Here is a 15,534-nt window from a genome sequence, read left to right as displayed (position 1 = left end):
ACTACTTGTTATGTATTCTTCATTGTTAAACGTCCTCTGTTAAAATAGGCATAATATGGTGATACATCTTTTGCAGTCATTTAACAGTTCACATAGGGAAAAAGCCAATTTACTTTTCACTCAATTCTATTTAAATAATTGCTTGTTGGTTACCACCGGATCTGTTAAATGTTCACAATTTTTTTTAAATCGAAGGCATTATGCTGCCCATGGCGGAAGCAGATACGAAAGCGGTGCTTAAGAGGCATCTTGATGAATACATGACTAGGATGGGAAGAGAGGGATAAGGACCCTGGAGGTGCAGACGGTTTTAGTTTAGACAGGCATCATGATTGGCACAAGCACGGAGGGCATCATCCTGATGCAAATTAACTTAATCATCGGAATTTGTAGTTTTTAGAAAATAAGACATGTAACAGTGGAAATCATTGCTTTTAGTTTGTTTACTGTATTAAATTTACGTGTAACTAACGAAGAGCCTGTTCCTGTGCTGTACTGTTTTTTGTTCTCTATGCCATGTCAATTCCAGCAACCATTTTAATTTTGAATGAACACATACTTCACAAGAAACTGGTAATTGACATCAATGTGTTCTGTTGTTAATCTTACATTGACAACGTTAGGGTAGCATTTCAGTTTTATATAAAGACATTTTGTTTTCTGCAGATTGTCCAGGTAGATCCTGCTATTTTCAACAAACATTCCTGCAACCCCCCACCTCAAAAAATGTAATTATAAAAATCTTAGGCTCTAATTTTCTTAAGATCAGTATGTATTCTGTAAACAATAAAGAAGCATGCTAACTGTTACCAAGCAGCTCCATGATCAGCCAGACAGATTTGCTGATATACCATGCAGGTAGATTTGTAAACATTATGTTTGGTAGGAGTTACTGAACTGAATAATAGCAAAACGTCCACTAATCATCCATTCAGCATCAGAGGCTGCCAGTTGCTCGCCTTGTTCAGGCTTTAAGCCAACTTGAATATCAGCTTTCAGTGTTCTCAAGCTACAAAGTGGCGCAGGTTGAAACCCGCGTAGAGCAGTGTCAAAGGAAACTGTATAGCTCCATTTTCTGTCTCCTGTTAGTTTCCTATAATTCAGGTCTCCCTTAAAAAAGATCAAATTTGCCTTCTGCAATTCGGCATACAGATCATGTGCTACCAGAGGCATGTCACAAAACTCGTGAGGGAGGGTCCAGAAAAGATGATCGTGATAAATCCAAACACCTTGCTTCATATTCTTTTCCCACATTACACCACATCTGGACATCTGCACGTGATTGGCTGCCTGCATCTGCTTTAGTGTCCAATCAAAATCTTTCTTGGTTGTATCAGAAACAAACCAAGGTATGCTTTTGCCATGAAAGTGAATCACATCAGCTAGTCCAGAGGCAAGGAGAAAATCTGCTAGTATCAAGTCTGTCACCAGCTCAAATCCAGAATTGTCAAGGACAATATCTATTCGGGTGCATGTTGTTTCTGAAGTTTTGTTTTTCTTTCTATTAATGAGGACCTCCCAAACAGATTCAGAATCATCCACCAGTATGAAATGCTTCAAAGATTCCAGAGAAATTAATGGATTAAGCTTCTGAGAGTTTTCCTGGCCACCAGAAATGGAAAGGTCACATCTGTTTCCCCACAATGCAACCTAGGTTTAAAAAAAAAATCATAAGTTATCAACATTATCTTCTCACAGCACAGGAAATTAAAATGTTGACAAAAGTGTCCAAAATAACTCCAGGAACCTTACTTCTTCCTGCACAAGATTATGAGAACAAACAGAAATGAAAGTGAAATACATTAGCTTTGAAGTGCCCCTTGATTTCATATTGGGTAACAGCAAAAGCAGTTGACAACGTATGACATAAAATCTGCATCCATTTCTTAAAAAACTTGAATACTGCAGTGAGAAAATGTTAAGAAAAATCCATTTTTAACAGTGCACATCATGGTACCTCAGAAATATGGAAACAGTGACCTGTAAATCACTGCATCACAAATGGACATTCCACTCAGCCCAAACCTTTTGAAAAAAAAAATATTGATATTATAATTGAACTTTGGACACCATAAAAGGTTGCAAGTTGAAACTTTGGCCTCTCCCCTAACATTCCTAAGTGACACAAGAACCACAGAAAGATGTTCAAACCGTATTTGATGGGTTACATATGGTTAAAAGCTCCTTGAAACTCAAGTACATTATTAGTCATTTGTGTCTGGAGTTTTTTTATTCACTTGTATGTCTATTTGAATATTCTGGCCTGGGAATTTGCAAAGTGATGCGTTCAATATTGTTCAATAAATCCCAATTCAGAACACCAAAAATCTGTTTGCAACAGCAACTTACAATAAACATAAATAAATGGGACATTGAGTTAAATATCAAGGCTCCATTCAATACATTGATGCAGGCCATGAAGGTAAACTGTCTCAGAGTATTACATTATTTTGATAACTACCTGTACAACTTTGAATTATGTTTGCAATAATATCTTATTCATGCAGTCTCTTTTAAGAAAATACATCTTTATTGCAAATGTGTGATGAACAATGTATATTTTTAAAGCTGTATTTATATATATATATGGTGGCTTCAGTTTCATGGAGATGGTTTATGAGCTTTGGTACCTAGAAGTCTAGATGGACCTGTGGCTGAAAGGTCAGTCTTTCCATTTTAATGTTGTTTTACAATTCCATAAGTTAAAGAGGTGGGTAAAAAAAAGTTAGTAGTTTTGTGATTTTGGGAAAAACATGAGTAGAAAAAACTAGGCTGTTCCCTATTGACATTGGTCAAGTGACACGGAAAAAGGCAAGGATGAATTTAGTGTGAGGGAGGGAAGACAGGTGTTACAGCTCTCTGTTAAGAAATATCATAAGGCCATTGAGAGACTGAATTTAGGGAACTCATGTGTTTGCTTTGCAGATGAAGCCACAGTGAGATTAGAATGTAGTTTTGGGTGTCTCAGGGAGAGATACAAGTTGGGTGAAAAGCATCAAGTTAACGCATAAGAATTCACCAGAAGAAAACCATTGGCAACTGTGCCAGTCTCCAGCGAGAAGCCTGTTGATGAGGATTGTGGTAATTCTTCACTGGTTTATGTGTCTGTAACGGAACAATATGATTTGATTCATTTTCTTGTGTTGGTTGTGAGATCTTTCCAAGCATTTTGTTTGGAGTAACATACTTAATTTTTTTATGTTTCATTTTAAAAATTCTTTATGTTAGAAATTTATCAGCATATTCCTGTGAGTTAGTTCAGTATATGCCACCACAGTTTCTGAAAAAAAATAAAGTTAGGATCTATCAAGCCAGGTTTCACTCTAGGATCTGGCTTGTCCAGTGTTAACATCAGTTGGTATTGTAACACATGGAAGTTAAAGAGTAAAGCATCTGCGCTGATTTTCCAAGTGGTTTCCGAAATTACAAAAGGTGATACATTTCAGTGGTGAGGATAAATAATCTATCCACTGTTAACTGTTTTAAACAATTGGCATTTAGCATTTTTGCGGTAATTTTGAGTTATCTAACAATTTGAAATTCAGCTAGAGACATCAGCGATGGAAAGAATTGGTTGAAGGTCAATCTGCACTCATTTTATGAGTGACTGCAGTGATGAATGTAAGAATTTCAGGTAAATTGTATTATACGTATTTGGTGCAGTAAAGTTTAAAGCCTGGGTTAGTGTGTGTATGACTGCTCCGGTCATGTTTTTAAAAGAATCCAGGTTTGAAAGGTTGGGAGCCATGGGTGCAATTATGCAATTGAGGCTTTGTAAAAAAACTTGGGCTGATGCAGTTTTGTTTGGATGGGGGGGGGGGGGGGGGGGGGGGGTGTGTGTGTGTGTGTGTGTGTGTTCCCGGTGGAGTTAATTAGATTTAAGCTTAGTATGATGATGTAAGTTACTGGGTGGAGCTATGATATCAGGCATTTTACAGGAAAGCAGAGTTTCATTTGAGGTTTAAATGGAGCTGTGAGCAGAATTCAGTTAAAGATATGTCAGTAGCTAGATGAACAGATTCTTTCCAAGCAGTTCAGAAGTGTGTGTGACCGGAAACAAGCTGGAGTAATGTCTGGAGGTTTTTCTTTTAAGCAGTGTTAAAAGATCTCTCTTCCACAAAGAACATCTCTGTAAAGCAGGTATTCCTGAGTGCTAACTGTACCATGGGCGGCACGGTAGCATAGTGGTTAGCACTGTGACTTCACAGCACCAGGTACCTGGGTTCAATTCCTGGCGGAGTCTGCACGTTCTTTTAGTGTCTACGTGGCTTTCCTCCGGGTGCTCCGATTTCCTCCCACAAGACCTGAAAGACGTGCTGGTTAGATAATTTGGACATTCTGAATTCTCCCTCAGTGCACCCGAATAGGCGCTGGAATGTGGCGAACAGGGGATTTTCACAGTAACTTCATTGCAGTGTTAATGTAAGTCTATTTGTGACACTAAGATCGTTATTATTATTTAACAGTGTATTGAGAGGTGGCATTTTTTTTTGTTACTTGAGTGTGAATAAAGATAGAAGTTAAGGGTTACCGTACCACTGCATTGATTAGCATTGTTTGAGGGGTAATTGTAAGTTATTTTCTTCTGTGATGTTAAAGATATTTTGTGTTAGTAATAAGGTTTGTTTCAATATACCATATCTCTAATTTTCGTGAAATCACTCCTCCAACGAGGTATCCTTTCCTCACAGTCTGACAAAATTAAAATAAAATGTTGGGGTTTCTGTCCTGTATCCTGGCCACTGTTGGGGTCTGGTTAGGGATCATAATATTGCAACTGTCTCATGCAATACAATACAGATTGTTTTAATCTCAAATCCAAACTAAAAAGGCACCAGATCCTTTGGTGTAAAGCATTTTTCTTGTTGAAACCTAGTGTATCCTATCTATTTTCACTCTACTGATTTATTTTTTTGATCTGCGTGTAGCACACCAAGCAGATAACTTGAGCATGGAGATAGGGGAAGTCTGACTAATCCCTCCTAACTAAGTGATCAATGATAGCTTATTAATCATAAGATTATCACACACCATGAAAATGGCTGTAAATGCTTGAGGGCGGCACGGTGGTGCAGTGGTTAGTACTGCTGCCTACAGCGCTGAGGACCCAGGCCACTGTCTGTGTGGAGTTGCACATTCTCCCCCATGTCTGCATGGGTTTCACAGCCACAGCACAAAGATGTGCAGGCTAGTTGGATTGGCCACATTAAATTGTTCTTTACTTGGAAAAAAATAATTGGGTATTCTAAATTTATTTTGTAAATGACTGCAAATAGATGTACACAGATACATACAATCTTTTTAAGCAGTAATATAAATATGCATCTACAATGGTTCCCTTCACCTCAAGAAAACTACAGGAATGACTCCAAGTGTACAAAGATGAGAGATTCTGTGGTTACTGTCATGCATCTGCAACAACATTAATCATAATTCTACACTCATGGGGTAGCACATGGCACAGTGGTTAGCACTGCTGCCTACGGCACTGAGGACCCGGGTTTGAATCTCGGCCCTGGATCACTGTCCGTGTGGAGTTTGCACATTCACCCGTGTCTGCTAGGTTTCACCCCCACAACTCAAAAGATGTGCAGGTTAGGTGGATTGACCATGCTAAATTGCTCCTTAATTTGAAAACAATAATTGAGACTTAAAATTTAAAGAAAGAAAGAAAAAATGAAGAAGAAAAAAATAATTTTACACTCATATCATGGATTCCCCAAACAGCTATTTCTGAGGGCACAATTGTGTTTTAGGACGTATTTTGTGACGTTTTCCTTGGTGTTAGTGAGGCTTTGTTTATGTGAACTGTGTATTAAAATGAAACCCAGAAGTTGATACCAACAAGCTAACTACTGGATACTGAATGAAAATAAGAAAATACTCACTTACCTTTCTTTTAGAGTACCCAATTATTTTTCCCAACTAAGGGGTAATTTGGCGTGGCCAATCCACCTATCTTGCACTTTTTTGGGGTTGTGGGGGTGAAACCCACGCAGACATGGGGAGAATGTGCAAACACACGGACAGTGACTCGGGGCCGGGATCGAACCCGGGTCCTCAGCGGCTTGAGGCAGCAGTGCTAACCACTGCCCCACCATGTCACCCTAGTACCATTTGTATTGCTTAAAATGCTTTCCCTTTAAAAGAAAATGTTTTAAACTTCTAAACAGTTTTTGTGTGGCACCAAACAACAATGTACGGGGCAGGAGCTCCAAGTTAACGATGGGTCAATTATTGTACTGTGAAATCTGATATTAGCACTTTATCACAGCTACATGCAACCTTAATAGTAACTACACAAATATAAGCGAGTATGCACTTATTCATTTAAGGCCTACCTGTGTCAGCAGCAGAAACTCAGCTTTGAGTTGAGTATCCTTAAAATATTTTATTTTATTTTTCATTTCTAGAAAATAGGTGCAGATAGTAACGATAGCCTGCTGTGACGTGAAGAAACTTTGGGTCTTTGCTTCATTGAATACATCAAAATCACACATGGGAGGACTGCAACACAGTGAACAGAAAACTAAATTAAGTTACAAAATTAAAATCCTAAATTTCAGTGTTAACATCATCGATTCTAGCTGTTATCTTGCAAGATTGTTCAGACAAAAATAAAAGCTTACATTTATTTACATACACCATTGATAAAGGAAACCCTCCCAAGGTGCTTCACAATTGGACAAAGGTTTGGCACCTTATACATCCTCAGGATAACCCAAAGATTTTCACAACTAAGGAAACACAGGGATACATACCAGAACTTGCAAATGCCACAAAACTGTTGTATTGTTTAAGAGAATGAGACAGCTTCAGAAGGATATAAGCATATCGGTAGCTTGGGTAGATTGATGGACAAAATTTAATGAATAGAAAAGTGATACGTTTACAGAAGAAGAGTATGTAAAAAGTTATACACATTTTTTTAAGTGTTCATTTTTTTTTTACTAATTGCTTCACTCACTTGAGCTCCAGTGATTCCTGAATCCGACGGTACATATAACACTCCATGTACAGCCAGGGGGATTTAAACCAGCTGGGTTCTTCAGTATCCGGTCCAGCCTGTAGGTGTTCCAGGTATTCATTCCATTGGCAAGCATCCGGTAATCCATCTGTAAGAGGCAGTACCGGCTTGTCAGTTTGCAGCTCATTTCGTAACTTAGACAAGAGGGAGATGGCTCTTTTTTCTGCCTCAACACCTTCCTAGAAAAACACGCAAAATCATCACAAATTAACATGTTATCTTTGTGAAATACATTACAAAATAAAAGTCTAACATTTTTATGTGGTAATTTTAAAACTTTGGAACAATTTATAATCTTTTTAATTATTTCTTGCAAAACCTGATCACTCTACCCAAATAAGCTGATAAATTATTGCAGTGTATGGATCCCACTGCTTTAGGTAATATATTACAAATTAATCACACAATACAATACGAAAGCGGCATTTGATCCATCAGGTCTGTACTGGTTGTTTTTGCTCAATGAACATCTTACTGTCCTATTGGCTTCCGACAATCTTAATGTAAAGCGAGTGTTTAGGAATTTATTGCAAGGGGACTAGAGTATAAAAGTAGGGAAATATTGCTACAACCATACAGAGCCTTAGTGAGATCACATCTGGAGTACTGTGTACAGTTTAAATTCATAGCACTGGTCTCCTTACTGAAGGAAGAATAAAATTGCATTAGAAGCAGTTCAGAGAGGTTTTACTCATCTGATTCCTGGGATAAAGGGGTAATTTTATGAAGAAATGTTGAGCAAGTTAGGTCTATAACTACTGGAATGTAAAAGAATGAGAAGTGATCCTACTGGAACTTATAAGATCCCGTCCAGGGGTACTTGACAGAATGGCTGCTCAGAGGATGTTTCCCCTTCAGGGGAAGTCTAGAATTAGGGGACACAGCTTAAAAATGAGGGGTCTCCCATTTAAGACTGAGATGAGGAGAATATTTCTCCCTCAAGAGGGTGCTTAGTCTGTGGGATTTGCTTCCCCAGAGAGCAGTGGAGTCTGGGTCATTGAATATGTTCAAGGCTGAGTTAGACAGATTTTTGATCAATAATGGAGTCAAGAGTTATGGGGTGGGGGAACACAAAAAAATGGGGTTGAGGCCAGAATCAGATCAGCCATGATCTTATTAAATGGAGGAGCAAGCAGGATGAGCCGAATGGCCTACTACAGCTCTTAATTATTGTGTATTCATTCTGGAAAATTTGCACTGTACCCCTTCCAACGCCATTTTATGTCAAACCTTTTCGTAAAATTATATTTCAACTCACCTGTCCATATTTCTCAAGAAATATCTCCATATTCCGATGCAGTGCATCCACAGCCTTAGTCAGTATCTGTGGCAGTCTGTCTTTAACAGTAAAGTACGCAAAAGACCTACAAAGAAAAATGGACATCAGACAAGATACACAGCTCCAGAATGCAAGAGGCTAGTACAGGTTTTTCATATTGTACAATGTTGGGATTACAGAGATATTTCCTGCAATTTAAAAAAAATAAATTTAAGAGTACTCAATTAATTTTTTCCAATTAAGGGGCAATTTTGCGTGGCCAATCCACCTAGCTTGCACATCTTTGTGGGGCCGAAACCCACACAAACAAGAGAGAATGTGCAAACTCCACACGGACAGTGATGCAGAGCCAGGATCGAACCTGGGACCTCAGTGCCGTGAGGCAGCACTGCTAACCATTATGTCACCGTGCTGCCCTTTTTCCTGCAATTTTAACATAACTGGCAGATCTCTCAAATAACTGATATGTTGTTTTACTGGCAAATGCAGTGGACCTTGGAAAGGCCTGTGATGGGAAAGTGCAGACAAGGAACAGAATCAAGTGCAGACACGGAATAAAGTCAATACTATATTCCACACCATTGTGCCAACTGATCCATGCTGCTGTTCAACATGATGTTCAAGCTAAGGGTGGCTTGTGATTGTAAAAACAAAAGCATTGAACAAATTTTGATTTTGCAAATTTCTACTATATATGTGGACCTGTGTTACAGTTCAACCCTGAATGAAGTGGTGAAGCTTTTCTCTGTCTGCTGGTTATGCCTGATTGCCTGATTAAACACAGGGAACCCATCAGAGATGCCACAGGATAACTGATGTGAAAAATAATGAAGTAGACATGTGATGTAGAGCTGCCTAGATGGAACATTCAACTCAGGCACCCTCAGTTGGAAGCAAAAGATCCCTCAACAATCCTCAAAGAGCAGTGGAGACCTGATCAACATGACTAAAACAGATTATCTGGTCATTATCACAAAGTTGTTTGTGGGACCTTGCTGAGAACATATTAGCTGCTTTTCCTACAAAGTAACTCCACTTCAAAAAGTCCAACATTGGCTAGAAAGTGCTGAGGAGTTATATAAATTTAAGTATTTTACATGTATTCAAGTACTCCTTTCAGCATTATTGTTCCTCGTGATCGGACGTTCATTTGAATTCCAGGGCAACAGCCTGAGTACATTGCAGAAATGTTTCAGACCAGTGAAAGAGCTGAGTGAAATGGTCGATGAAACCTGCTCATATTGGAATGCCAGCTTCTCTCAGATGGTGTTATTCATGCCTCAGATTTAGAAGCTTGCCCCACTGCAGAATTTATGCATAGGCTAAGTTTTTTTTTAATAAACATTTTATTGAGGTATTTTTGGTATTACAACAACAACAAAATAAACAATGTACATGAATCTATAAACATAGTGCAAAAGCCATCTCCCTCCCTTACAGGTCCCACCTTTATTAACCCCCTACTCTAAGCTAAACTAACCCCCCCCCCGCTGAATATTAATTTTCCGCAAAGAAGTCGACGAACGGTTGCCACTTCCGGGCGAACTCTAACAATGACCCTCTCATGGCGAACTTGATTTTCTCCAAACAGAGAAAGCTAGCCATGTCCGATAGCCAGGTCTCCAACTTCGGGAGCTTTGAATCTCTACAAACTAATAGTATCTGTCCCCGGGCTACCAGGGAAGCAAAGGGCAGAACGTCTGCCTCTTTCTCCTCCTGAATTCCCGGATCTTCCGACACCCCGAAAAATGCCACCTCTGGACTCGGTGTCACCCTTGTTTTTAACACCGTGGGCATGACATCTGCAAACCCCTGCCAAAATCCCCTAAGCTTCGGACATGTCCAGAACATGTGGACATGGCTCGCTGGGCCTCCCACACATTTTGGACACCTGTCTTCCAACCCAAAAATCTGCTCATCCGGGCCGCCTGTCACGTGAGCCCGATGAACGACCTGCCACATATTGTGGACGCGTTGACTCTATTCAATGCATCCGCCCATAGACCATCCTCTATCTCTCCTCCCAGCTCCTCCTCCCACTTGCGTTTCAGCTCCTCGGTCTGAGTCTCCTCTGACCCCATAAGTTCCTTGTAAATGTCAGAAACGCTCCCCTCTCCTACCCACCCTCTGGAAACTACCCTGTCCTGAATCCCCCTTGGTGGTAGGAGGGGGAAGGTTGACACCTGTCTACGTAGGAAGTCCCGCATCTGCAGGTACCTGAATTTGTTTCCCCTCGCCAACCCAAACTTCTCCTCCATACTCGAAAAGCTCCCCTCTATAAGGATATCCCCCATCCTCTCAATCCCTGCTCTCTGCCATTTCCGAAACCCCCCATCCATACTTCCCGGGGCAAACCGGTGATTATTACAGATTGGGGACCAGAGCGATGCTCCATCTGCTCCCACATGCCTTCTCCATTGCCTCCAGACTCTCACGGCTGCCCCCACCGCGGGTCTGGTGGAGTACCGTGCCGGCGGGAATGGCAGAGGCGCAGTTACCAACGCCCCAGACGGGTGCCATTGCATGAAGCCGCCTCCAAACGCTCCCATGCCGACCCTCCCCCCACCACCCACTTCCTGATCATGGCTATATTTGCCGCCCACTAATAGTTACTACAATTTGGCAGTGCCAGCTGCCCTCTCCCTGACTCCGCTCAAGCATTACCTTCCTTACTCGCAGGTGCTTGCCCTCCAAACAAAGCCAGTGATCACTTCGTTGATCTGTTTAAAAAAGGACCACGGAATAAAAATGGGGAGACACTGAAATACAAACAGGAATCGCGGGAGGACCGTCATCTTCACCATCTGCACCCTCCCAGCCAGTGACAATGGAAGCACGTCCCATCTCCAAAAATAGTCCTTAATTTGGTCTACTGGTTGGACCTTTGGGGAAAACTCGAAGTGCTGACTTATAATTTCTTCGACAAATTGGTGCAGTCGTGCAGTTTCCCTAATTTAATGGGAAGTGAATCCCGAAACAAATCTCTAAACAGGACTCTCTCAGCTGAAAGAGAGAGATCCATAGCGCGACCCCTGCTGAAAGGGGGGGGGGGGGGGGTCTGCGGCTCGGCAGCGTTAATTACTGGCCAGTGACTCATGCTTGGAGAGATAGCTTAATTAATAAATTAATGATAGCTGCATGAGGAGAACAAAGGTGCCTTTGAGACCAAAAAATAAATAAACAATCAACAGGCTTCGGGATTAGTAGCGCCCTGCAGTATTTGTAAATGATTTCCGCGGTCGTTGGTATTGTTATATATATGTTCTAAAGTATTTTGCAGAAGGAACGATGAGCAATGAACTCGACACCCCCTCACAGGTCGTCCCGAAGCCTCGGTAAAGACATCCGGAGCAAGAAAGAAGCTGAACTCCTTAAAGAGGACAGATAAGGGAGTCAAAATGAGGGAGCCAAAATGAGTAAGAAAATGAAAACAAACAATCATAAAGCAACGGAATGAGGTAGGAAAACCTATGTGTCCCCTATAGGAATCGAATGAAGCGGACCACCTTTCGGAAAAAAAAACAGGGGAGTAAAAATAAATAGAAGATTAAGGTAAAAGCGTAACAGGTGGGTTCCTGTCAAAAAGGGAATTCAGATTTTCTGTAGCCGTGAGATTTTCTGGACCCTACCAAGTGCTGCTAACAACCCAAACAGCCATTAAAGTAAAGGAAAATCCAGATTGGAGCCACGCAACTCGGTGTAAACGACATCATACGGAACTTTTAAGAGTACCAGCAAAACGCTGACCTGAAGAGAATGACGGCGTCGATGTTTTTATATATTATCATATTAATCCAACATCGTGCCGAGGGTAAACTGAACACTAACACCTTGATATACATGTCTCACTCATACGCAGAGAGGGTAAATAAATTCAGTTGTTGGGTTTGTACACAAATTCCCAGATGCTCGGGGGAGGGCATCCCTGTGCGACCTATCCCATTCACCAGTAAAGAGATAGCAGAATGGGCCTAAGAAGAAATAGTACAGGACATGGTGAAGATACACAGAATATATTAGATGGGAGATTAGCTGGATACGATATGAATAAGTCTGAGGAATGGTGGGGACCTAGGTTTAATGTAACACGTCAACCGCCCAATTATACTGGAGTCCCAAAAGGAAGTATATGCTTTAAGAATCATAAAACATATGGGACCTACCCAGTAGGCACGAGTTAGTGCGACCAGACCTTGGATTGGCAACCACCAGAATATTGGGAAGGCTCCTGCTATTTGGGATACGTAGTCCCTTATGTGCATCATGTTCAGCAATTGCAGGACCATCCTCATCACAGGACGACACAAAGTATTATGATATGGGCACAAATGCTTGGAATAATGATACCACCATTAGGAATAGCCACTAATGCATACGAACTACGAGACATCCTTGAGCAGGTAGCTAATGGCACTGCAGAAGCTGTTAACCAGATAGAAACTGAGATAGTTGCTATAAGAACAGTTGCCCTGCAGAATAGGATGGCCCTTGATCTCTTGTTAGCTGAAAAGGGAGATACTTGTGCCCGATTGGCTGCTGCATATACATCCCTGATAACTCAGAGAAAATTGATAACCTGGTGGCTCACATTCGCAGAGAGGTAGCACGATTGCTTGCGGATGGGGGATGGGACTTTGGCTTTGGGTGGTTGGGAACATTAGGACAGAGGATTGTGATTTGGATTATAATCATCGTTGTAATCCTGATTGTCGTATGGTTACTATTTAAATGTTGCTTGGGATGTTGTCAGGGCATGGGGCGAGTATGTTAGCTTTGCCTCTGTGGTCCCCGCAACTTAACAATCAGGTGCCTATCATACGTCCATTCCATTTACATTATAGCCCACACTTTGCTGCTGAGGACACTGTAATGTACTAACAATGTGTTGTTCATAAGATCAACAAGGAGGGAATTGTAGAAGGGACTTTAGTTGGTGGATTAGTTGCCTCAATACTCTATATTCATTTTAACCAGCTTCATGGAAATAGGCACTTGGCAAAGCATGATGGATATTTAGCCTTATTTCAGTCAAGAGTTCTGTATGAAATAGTCAGAAGGTCATACAATGTAAACAAACAGCTGCACATTGTTTTGCTGACAGCATACAATTATTATTTTTCTTTGTCAAGGAACCCAAGGCCTGTTATTAAAATCTAACTCCATCCTGCTTGGTTTTCTGTCTCTTGCTAATCTAAAGAATGCTTTCTGTCCTAGATATTGCTTACTGTATCATATAAATTGCCTGCCTTTACCTCTGTAAAGCAGGGACAATTGGAATGACTGGTCTCTCCAACCCCCCCCAACGAACTTCGTGTTTAATTAAAGGACCTTTGGCGAAAACCCGAAGTGCTGACTTATAATATCTTCGACATAGGGCCAGATTTCATTTATGCAGCCGGTCCCATTCCCGCAACACTTGGATGCCTAGATACTTAAAGCTTCCCCCTACTAATCTAAACGGCAGCTCCCCCAATCGCCTCTCCTGTCCCCTCATCTGAACCACAAACATCTCACTTTTCCCCATATTTAGCTTATACCCCGAAAGCCGGCCAAATTCCCCTAGAATCCTCATGATTTATTTCATTCCCTCCAATGGGTCCGATACAGAAGCAGGTCATCTGCGTAAAGCGAGACTCTGTGTTCCACTCCCCCCGGACCAGCCCTTTCCAGCCCCTTGAAGCTCTCAGAGCAATTGACAGCGGCTCTATAGTTAGCGCGAACAGTGGGGAGAGGGGGCATCCCTGTCTCGTCCCCCGGTACAGTCTAAAATAGTCCTATGTTGTCCTATTTGTCCGTACGCTTGCCACAGGAGCCTGATACAGCAACCTGACCCAGTCAATAAAGCCGCCCCCAAATCCGAACCGTCCCAGTACCTCCCACAGATATTCCCATTCTACCCAATCAAAAAACTTCTCTGCGTCCATTGCGACCACTACCTCCACCTCCCTACCTTCCGGGGGCATCATGATCACGTTTAATAGCTTTCTTATAATGGACACCAACTGCCTACCCTTAACAAACCCTGTCTGGTCCTCCCCAATAACGTCCAGAACATAATCCTCAATCCTGGAGGACAAAATTTTGGCCAGCAGTTTGGCGTCCACATTCAACAATGATGTCAGCCTGTAGGACCCAGCTCTGGGTTCTTGTCCCGCTTCACGATCATCGAAATCGTGGCCTGTGACATCGTCGAGGGCGGCACCCCTCTCTCCCTTGCCTCATTGAACATCCTCATCAACAACGGCCCCAATATCCCAGAGAACATTTTATAGAACTCCACTGGGTACCCGTCTGGCCCCGGGGCTTTACCCGACTGCATGGCCTTCAGAACCTCCACTATCTCTTCCAACCCGATCGGGGGCCCCCAGCCCTTCTACCAGCTCCCCGTCCAAGTTTGGGAAATTCAGTCCCCCTCCTAAGAAGTGCCTCATCCCCTCCGACCCAGGTGGGGGTTCCGACCCATACGGCCTACTGTAAAAATCCCTAAATGCCTTATTCACCCCTGTTGAATCTCCAACCAGGTTCCCATCTCCATCATTTACCTTCCCTAACTCCCTGGATGCCTCCCTCTCTCTAAGCTGCTGTGCAAGCATTTACTGGCCTTCTCTCCATGCTCATGAATCGCCCCCCTCACCTTTCTCAGCTGCTCCACCACCCTCCCAGTGGTTAACAAGCCGAAGTCCGCCCTGCCTCTGGGGTATCCACATACCTCCTGTCGATCCGTAGTATTTCCTTTACCAGTCGGTCCGTCTCTGCCCTGTCCACCTTCTCCCTATGGGCTCGTATTGAGATCAGCTCCCCTCTAACCACCGCCTTCAGTGTTTCCCAGACCACCACTGCTGAAATTTCCCACATGTCATTGATCTGCAGGTAGTTCTGAATGCATTTCCTCAGCCGCTCGCAAACCCCTTCGTCAGCTAAAAGTCCCACATCTAGCCTACAGTGCGGGCGCTGGTTACTGTCTTTACTAACCTGCAGGTCAACCCAGTGCGGGGCATGGTCTGAGATTGTGATCGCTGTGTACCCAGTGTCCACCACCCCCGTCAGTAAAGCCCTGATCAGAATAAAGAAACTGATCCGGGAGTACACTTTATGCATGTGTGAGTAGAAGGAGAACTCCTTCATCCTCGGCTGCCCAAATCTCCATGGGTCCACCACCCCCACATCTGTTCCATGAACCCTTTTAGTTCCCTTGCCATTGCTGGCACCCTGCCCGTCTTTGAGCTTG

The 15,534-nt window shown here is 42.3% G+C and overlaps 1 protein-coding gene across 4 annotated transcripts in view; it reads right to left on the bottom strand.

Moving 5' to 3' along the window:
- Positions 1-426: 426 nt before the first annotated feature.
- armt1 (acidic residue methyltransferase 1) overlaps positions 427-15,534 on the bottom strand; it is a 45,964-nt gene continuing 30,856 nt past the window's right edge. For 3 of the 4 annotated variants that reach the window (XM_038805425.1, XM_038805445.1, XM_038805434.1), the window contains exons 2-5: positions 8,286-8,391; positions 6,968-7,206; positions 6,342-6,507; positions 427-1,650 (exon numbers count right to left, since the gene is read on the bottom strand). In XM_038805425.1, coding sequence (XP_038661353.1) covers positions 874-1,650; positions 6,342-6,507; positions 6,968-7,206; positions 8,286-8,391 — 1,288 coding nt within the window. In that variant the 3' untranslated portion in view covers positions 427-873. Of the gene's footprint in view, positions 1,651-6,341; positions 6,508-6,967; positions 7,207-8,285; positions 8,392-10,970; positions 10,990-15,534 lie in introns of those variants that run through there. The other variant, XM_038805455.1, reaches the window with a different exon arrangement.

This window comes from Scyliorhinus canicula, chromosome 1 (assembly GCF_902713615.1).
Source record: "Scyliorhinus canicula chromosome 1, sScyCan1.1, whole genome shotgun sequence".
NCBI lineage: Eukaryota > Metazoa > Chordata > Chondrichthyes > Carcharhiniformes > Scyliorhinidae > Scyliorhinus > Scyliorhinus canicula.
Note: the sequence above shows the minus strand (reverse complement) of the source record. Positions and strands in the feature narration are given on the sequence as shown.